At 56.9% G+C, this 6,847-nt stretch overlaps 4 protein-coding genes across 4 annotated transcripts; 1 reads left to right on the forward strand and 3 right to left on the reverse strand.

Moving 5' to 3' along the window:
• Nucleotides 1-96: 96 nt before the first annotated feature.
• H257_10280 (hypothetical protein) lies at nt 97-764 on the reverse strand (the record flags this gene model as incomplete). The annotated part of the gene is made up of 3 exons (XM_009836770.1): nt 97-141; nt 183-280; nt 449-764. The coding sequence occupies 3 exons, from the start codon at nt 762-764 to the stop codon at nt 97-99; spliced, it is 459 nt and encodes a 152-aa protein (XP_009835072.1).
• A 230-nt stretch (nt 765-994) lies between these two features.
• On the reverse strand, nt 995-1,477 carry H257_10281 (hypothetical protein; the record flags this gene model as incomplete). Its single annotated transcript, XM_009836771.1, has 3 exons — nt 995-1,091; nt 1,177-1,344; nt 1,392-1,477. The coding sequence occupies 3 exons, from the start codon at nt 1,475-1,477 to the stop codon at nt 995-997; spliced, it is 351 nt and encodes a 116-aa protein (XP_009835073.1).
• A 1,521-nt stretch (nt 1,478-2,998) lies between these two features.
• H257_10282 (hypothetical protein) lies at nt 2,999-4,267 on the reverse strand (the record flags this gene model as incomplete). The annotated part of the gene is made up of 2 exons (XM_009836772.1): nt 2,999-3,406; nt 3,470-4,267. 2 exons carry the CDS (start codon nt 4,265-4,267, stop codon nt 2,999-3,001), a joined length of 1,206 nt encoding a protein of 401 aa, XP_009835074.1.
• Nucleotides 4,268-4,374: 107 nt separating this feature from the next.
• Nucleotides 4,375-5,672, forward strand: H257_10283 (hypothetical protein; the record flags this gene model as incomplete). The annotated part of the gene is made up of 3 exons (XM_009836773.1): nt 4,375-4,552; nt 4,667-4,803; nt 5,109-5,672. 3 exons carry the CDS (start codon nt 4,375-4,377, stop codon nt 5,670-5,672), a joined length of 879 nt encoding a protein of 292 aa, XP_009835075.1.
• Nucleotides 5,673-6,847: the final 1,175 nt, after the last annotated feature.

Consider the following 6,847-nt stretch of genomic DNA (forward strand, 5'->3'; position numbering starts at 1 on the left):
CATACACATAGTACCTTCGTTTGACCTTTGTCAGATAGAACCACTTCTCGTCGACATGCACATAGTCGTACATGTTGGCGAAACAGTGGCGTCCATCTAACAAGGGTCGAACGAAGGACATTGCGTACTGCAGACGAGCTTCTACGTTCTCCGGCGTCAAGAAGGGCTTGATGTAATTCGACCTGGCCTTGAATCTTGGTGTACTTTTCTTGTGCCGAAAAAGTGATGTCTTCGGGACACCACTGGCAATGGCCAAAGATCGAAGTGTCTGGCGGGCCAGCTGTGGAAATTGACGAATTGCTGCCTCGATTTCATCGGGCGTTCGGGATGGTTTGCGGCCAGGCTTACCTAATAAAGTAAAACTCCATAATTCAATACTCCATAAAACGAATACAATATCATGTTTCAGAAGTTTTCTTACACATTTTGGTGCTGACATCGGCAGTACCGCCGTCGCCGTGGACAGAGAGTTTGGCACGTCGCCAGAGCCGTGAAATTGTCCGCGGGTGGCAGCCAAAGCGCTGTGCCGTCTTTGTTAGAACTCCAAGTGGGATATCCCCGTTCACAGCAGCGCCCAGGAGCATTTCATAGACACCACGGCGCTCGTCCAGAGTCATGTGCTTGTTGCGTTTACGGGGCGAGTGTGACGCACAGGAAGCACCGGAATGAGCCCCGACGGATTCAGTAGGCATGACTCGATGGTAGAATCTTAGGTGCACGATGTAGTTGGGCTCAAATGGAGTTGTGAGCTTCCAGCGGGCCATGACCCCTAAAATTAAAGTTGGCGGCTACCAACTTTAAAGCGCCATAACTTTTGAACAAAAACTTTCTGGAAAGCCCTTAAACTACCCAATCAAAGGTAAGATTTCGCGCCGATTGATGCGCCAATCAGATGAGAAATCTGCTGAATATTAGAAAAATCCCGCCAATCAGAAGGGGCACCTGACAAATGTATCGGAACCGAGTAGTAATAAATGTCCTTGGAGTCAAAATTCTATATCATGGTACTCCAGAACGACCACTCGACGATGGGAATGACTTCGTGAGCGGCACGGCCCCGCGCTTGTCCTTGGCTAGCCTTCTTTCGGATTCTAATAGTAACACTGAAGGATATATTCATGCATCAACCAGCGCCCCATAGAACGAGCGAGGTTTCCACACCCGCATAATGCGCACCGAAGGGTCCCTTGCTTGATGGTTCCCTGGATGTGGCCTGGGAAGTGGGCGATGAACGAAGCACCAGACGTCGGTGTGTGGTCGACGTGGATCAGTGGGGAAAGGCGTATACACCCCTTGGTCCCGTGATGTGGGTTCGAGCTAAGCGATTCAGTGGACAGAAGCACCCTACCTCAGCCACGTGAGCTTTGATGAGACTGGCAGACCAAGTCGACGATGTCTTCAAGTTCATCCACGAGCCGTGCAGCCAGCGATGCCATAATGAGTGCCACGAAGCCGTGGATATCCAGTCCAAATCCATGGACGTCAACAACAAGCAATGTGCAGACGACGTTGCTCATGGGTCCAGATGATCTTGATCCCTGCGGACTTAACGTCGAGTAGGGGATTCTTCCATCGTTTGTGTGAACGTGCGCAGAGGAAGACGCAGGAGATGGTAGAATCAAGAATGAATTGATAGCATTAAGACTACTACGCTATCACTAAGCTACGCGCAGCCAACCATTGATGCATCGTCAGGAGAACACCTTGGTTGCGCAAGAGGCCTTGTTGGTCTGCGTAAGGACACCTTGGACTGAAGAGGTGTCGACTAGACACCCGGTTATTAACCGGATGACGGGCGCGGTTACACCCTCCCCTAATTAAGACAGAGCGTGCCATCATCACGTGGTCAGAAATGAGAGGGAACTGTGACGTGACAGTTGATATTGGAGATGGCCGACGAAGGCAAGAAGCGCAAGGCGAGCGAAATCGCCGAGGAAGCCGACGACAGCGTGGAAGAGGCCGAAGCACCGGCGCAGCAAGTGGAGGTAGTGGACCACACAGCCGAGTCGGATGACGATGACGGAGTGGCGCCGAGCGAGGACGCGGCCGAGGTGGCGCAGCGCAAGGCCGACTGGGAGCCCAAGGCGGCCGTGAAGCGCGAACGGCTCGGGCAGATGGAGCAGCATGCGGCTGCAGACTTGGTGAAAAGCGCCATGCAGACAGTGAGCGCCGAAGGTGTGCAGAAGCTGCTGGAGCAGCACTTGGCACAGGATGAGGCCACCAAGAAGGCAAGAGCGGCCGAGGAGGTGAAGGCGAAGGCAAAGCGCGCCGAAGAGGCCTGGACGATCGCAGCGGCTGACGAAGCAGCCAAGGAGGCTGCAGAAGCAGTGAGTAAGGCGGTCAGCGGAGGTGTGACTGGGACACCCTCAGGTGATGGGGGACATCCCAACGCTACAGGCGTCGGGGGAAAGGAAGGAAAGGCGAGCGGCAAGGGAGCTGCCGTAAAGACGGAGTCCAAAGTGAAAACTGAACTTGGTGGGCCGGAGCGGACCGGCCTCGCCCGAGACGAAGTGTTCGAGCGAGAGTTGGGGTTCCACTGGGATCGCTCTCGGATCTTCACGCCTGCCGGGTGGGGTGGCGTGGACTTGGGGTATGTGCGCAACGTTACGCGCGGTTTGACAGTAGTGGGCGAGTTCGACGAAACTCACGACGACTGGGATACCAGACGGCCAATGCTGCCGGCGTGGAACGGTACCTGCGCTTGTTTGCAAGCGCCCAATCGTTTGAGTTGCGGGTGTTGTGGATGCTGCTTGCCGTGGAGTGCATGCAGCTGGCGAGGGTAGTTTTCACCGGTTTGATGAGTTCAAGGGTGCCATGCGTGAGTTGCATGAACGGGAGCTCCTGGAGCGCTGGACTGTGAGCGTGGGGCGGATCGAGCTTTGCAATGAAACATTGCTTGAGTACCTTGTAGCGTTTGTGTGGACGCTTGTCGGACAAAGCAGCGGGTGGCATGGGCAGGCCCCGCTGATGACAGCGGGGTGGTTGGCCAAGTAGCTGTCTAATTTCGCCGGGCTGCGGCGACAGAAGCATGGGCGTTTGGACGCTCGGTCTGTCGCGCGGATTGCCGCCCGCGTAAATATGCGGCGCGAACCTGAGGTAAGTGTTGCTTGATGTAATCATCTAAATGCCAAGTTGTAGTTGACCCGACTCGCACAGCGAACTGCCGACCCGTCGCTGTCCATCGTGATCCTACGATCGCGGTGTCGGAACGGTCACCTCCACGGGGGCAAGCGGCGATGGCGACCGCGGCGCAAGTGCAAGGGGCGCGGTTGACGTCCTGCGGGTTTTCGGTGCTCCCGGCGAGCCTGGTCGAGCGTGTGGGCTTCGCCGACGACGAGTTCCTCGACGTGGGCACGCGAAGATGCGCAGGTGCGGACAACGGCTGCGCAGGTGGCAGCGCGATTGTCTGCGGCGCGGCGTTTGTGGGGTACAATCCGCCATTGGGGCCACAACAGGATGGTCAGGTAACAGTGGCAAGCAGCCGCGGATTATCGGGCGGGAGCGCGGGCAGGGGCGGTACCGCATCAAGAGCTGGGGCAGATGTCGCGGACGACAACGCCTGGGGCGCCAGGGGAGGAGGAGAAGGCAATGGCGGCGGAAGAGAAAGAGCCGCCGCGGGATCCAGAGGATCGTTTGCCGTCACTTCATCGGTCGTAGATGTAGATAATGAGGGTAAATAACGTTTGAGTTTTCCCAGATAAAATGTTGGATGGATCTGCCATGAGTTGGGCAGATCGAGCTTGTAGTTGGTTGGACTGACCACGCGGTGGACCGTAAAGGGACCGTGCGTTCCAAGCTCGACGTTGGAGGACATTCCAACCGGACTTGTCGAGGAGACTTGTTCGCCAACGGCGAACGACGCGAGGTTAGAGCGGCCATGTGCGCTGCTGAGCGGCAGCGATGCTGTCATGGATATGTTGCATGACCGAGACTCGACGGGAGAGGAAGCTCTGGATGGTTTGGAGAGTGCAGCTAGGGGTGTTGGAGTGTACACCAGCAGAAAAGAGCCGCGCAGTGATTCCACCCCCACTTGAGACCGAACCGTCGAGCATCGGAGGGAGGTGGGGGTGTTGGAGATGGACTGCATAATGGGGGGAAAAGCCAGTGAACGCTTGTACCGAGGCGTTGTAAGCGAAAACCGCATGCTGTAACGTAACAGCCCACGATGAACCGGTAAAAACGGAGTAGCTCCGAAGGATATCTTCGAGGACGCAACGTTGGCGCGTTCCGTTTGGCCGTCGGACTCGGGGTGGTCCGAAGTCGACATGTCAAGCGAGGTGTCGCATAAGGCGAATAGGGTGACCTAAACTTCGCCGTGAACCGCGGGTCGCGGTCCGGAACGATGGAGCGAGGCAGGCCAAAGCGACAGAAAACATGGTCGAAAAAGAGGCGTCCGCGCCGCTCAGCGTGTCCCGGACCGGGACGGCAATAACGTATTTCGACGCTCGGTCGACACAAACCATAATGCCTGTGGTGCCGCAGGCGTCGCGCGGCAGGCCAAACATGAAATCCAAGCTGACGGACGACCAAAATTCGTCGGGAATAGGCAAAGGTTGGAGCGGTGACCGAGAGGAGACGGTGATTTAGTGCGCTGACAAGCGTCGCAGCGAGTGACGTAGCGCACAACAGATTTTTACATGCGGGGCCACCAGTACAAACGCATCAGGACCGCGTGCATTTGTCGCGGCCAAAATGGCCATCGGCGAGGGCGAAGCGATGTACGGCCGACGAAGCGCGGCGGGGTTTGGAGGAAACGGGGTCGGTGAGCACCGCCAGGCGCGACGAGCAGCCAGCGTCAAAGGGGTAAGCCGCGCGAATCTGATCATGAAGTCAAGAGACCGATCGTGGTCAGTTAGAGATCAGGACCCCGAGACAGGGCTTCGGCCAGGATGTTGTCTTTCCCGGGCTTGTACTGAACCGAAAATGTGAATTCAGCGAAGTACGAAATCCAGCGCGCCATGCGCTGCGAAAGGTGCAGCGTGTTCGTCGCCGTGCGTAAGGATGCCTGATCAGTGTAAACCAACCTGTCGAGTTTTGTGCGCGCGACTTCCAAGTGCGTCGAATGGGACATGCGAAAGGATCCTGATGCCGTGTCTGAGGACGAATAGATTGTGTGGTTCAAGCAAGGGTACGACGTCAATCCCCAGGCCCTGGATACCCTAAAGAAGCGGGTCCAATCTGCTGTTGTTTTTCATATATTGGTCCCGGACGCGGATTCCCGGATCGGACGTATGCTGGATGGTTTGGCTGTGGCTATTCGTCGGGACCGCCAAGAGTCGGTGATTCGAGAAGTGAGCCAGACGATTGTGAAGATCATCACGGACGCCGTCGTGCCTGCGTCGCTACACCGTGCCATTACCGAGCAGATGGCGTTGACGCGAAACACGCCTTTGAAGAAGGATGTGTACCGGTTTGTGCGCTGGTTGCGGCAATATGCGATCCCACACGAGCGTTTTGTGGGTTACGATGAAGAGTTGGAGCCGCCTCAGAAGCCGGACCTACTGAAGCCGCCCGGGTCGAAGGACTTGGGAGTACGCAGGATCCCGAGGGGAGACGCGAAGCCCCTGGCACCTGCTCCGAACGCATCAGCTATTGGTGCACCGAACAACGGTTGTCTGAAGTGTGAGTCGACCAGCCATCGGGTCCGGGAATGTCCCGGGGTCACCCCCTAAGAGGCCAAGCAACTGCTAAGAGCACACAGAAGTACGTTCAGACGTGGTCGAAGCGGCGAGAAAGGAGCCTCGGGAGCACCTGGTGGCCGCGTGGCGACAGTGAAGACCGATGTCCCAGACGGGAAACGGCTTGAGCTCCCGGCTATTGTGGACGGTGTCCTTCCTGTGCAGGCATCACTACTGGACTCAGGATCTGATTTGTCGGTGACCACAGGAGGCCTGGTTTCTGCACTGTTAACTGCAGGAGCATCCCCGGAGATTACGGTCATGGTCCGATGGAACTCCGACCGTACGGAGTGGACACCCAGGTGATTGCTGTGACGAAACAAGTTCGGCTGGGCAGCCTGGAATTCAGGACCGCTGTGGGCCAATGATGTTACGAGAGCTCCGGGTCTGAGTCAATGATACCGTAGCACCCGTTGAGCTTACGCTGGGCTACAATCAGCAGACGTTGCTGGAGAATGCACGTCGGCAGGAAGCCGTATGGGATTTCGGTGATCAGCCTAACACGACCCCGGGAGTCGCGATGCACCGTACCCACGGATGCCAGAGGTGTCAGACGGTATGGACGACGACGAAGGGATGGCGTGTGCAACGCCAGAACTTGGAAATACGCCTGACCACGATGGTCCGGTGCGTATTGTTCTGGAGTCCAAGGTGGCTGAGGCGGCTACCGCGGGCATGCCAACAGCAGCTGTCGAGCAGCTCCAGGACCTGTTGATGGAGTTTCGGGACGTGTTCCGGCTGAAGTTCGGGAGAGACCCACCGGTGAAAGTGGAATCGTTGAAGGTGCGCCTCGAGGAAGGGGCTATGCCGGTGAAGTCGGGACTGCGGCGCTACCCTCTCCCCCATATGGCGTTCCTGGAAAAGCATGTCCGGGAGCTGGACAAAGCGGTTCTGGTGTACCGCAACACTAGATCGCGCTGGGTCTCGGCTCCGAGGATTGTCCCGAAGAAGATTCGGGAGACCTCATGACGATTGACTCGAGACCGATCAATGCGTGTACCGAGCCGATGCCCTGGCCCATACCTATATCTGGAGGTGGCCATGGTTGTACTGAAGGTCTCGAAAATCTACTTCAAACTGGACTGGATGAAGGGGTATTGGCAGTTGTCCTTACACCCGGACTCCCAGGGAGCTGCGGGATCAAGCTCAAACCTACAGAAAAATATGTT

Source organism: Aphanomyces astaci (assembly GCF_000520075.1).
Source record: "Aphanomyces astaci strain APO3 unplaced genomic scaffold supercont1.27, whole genome shotgun sequence".
Classification (NCBI taxonomy): domain Eukaryota; phylum Oomycota; class Saprolegniomycetes; order Saprolegniales; family Verrucalvaceae; genus Aphanomyces; species Aphanomyces astaci.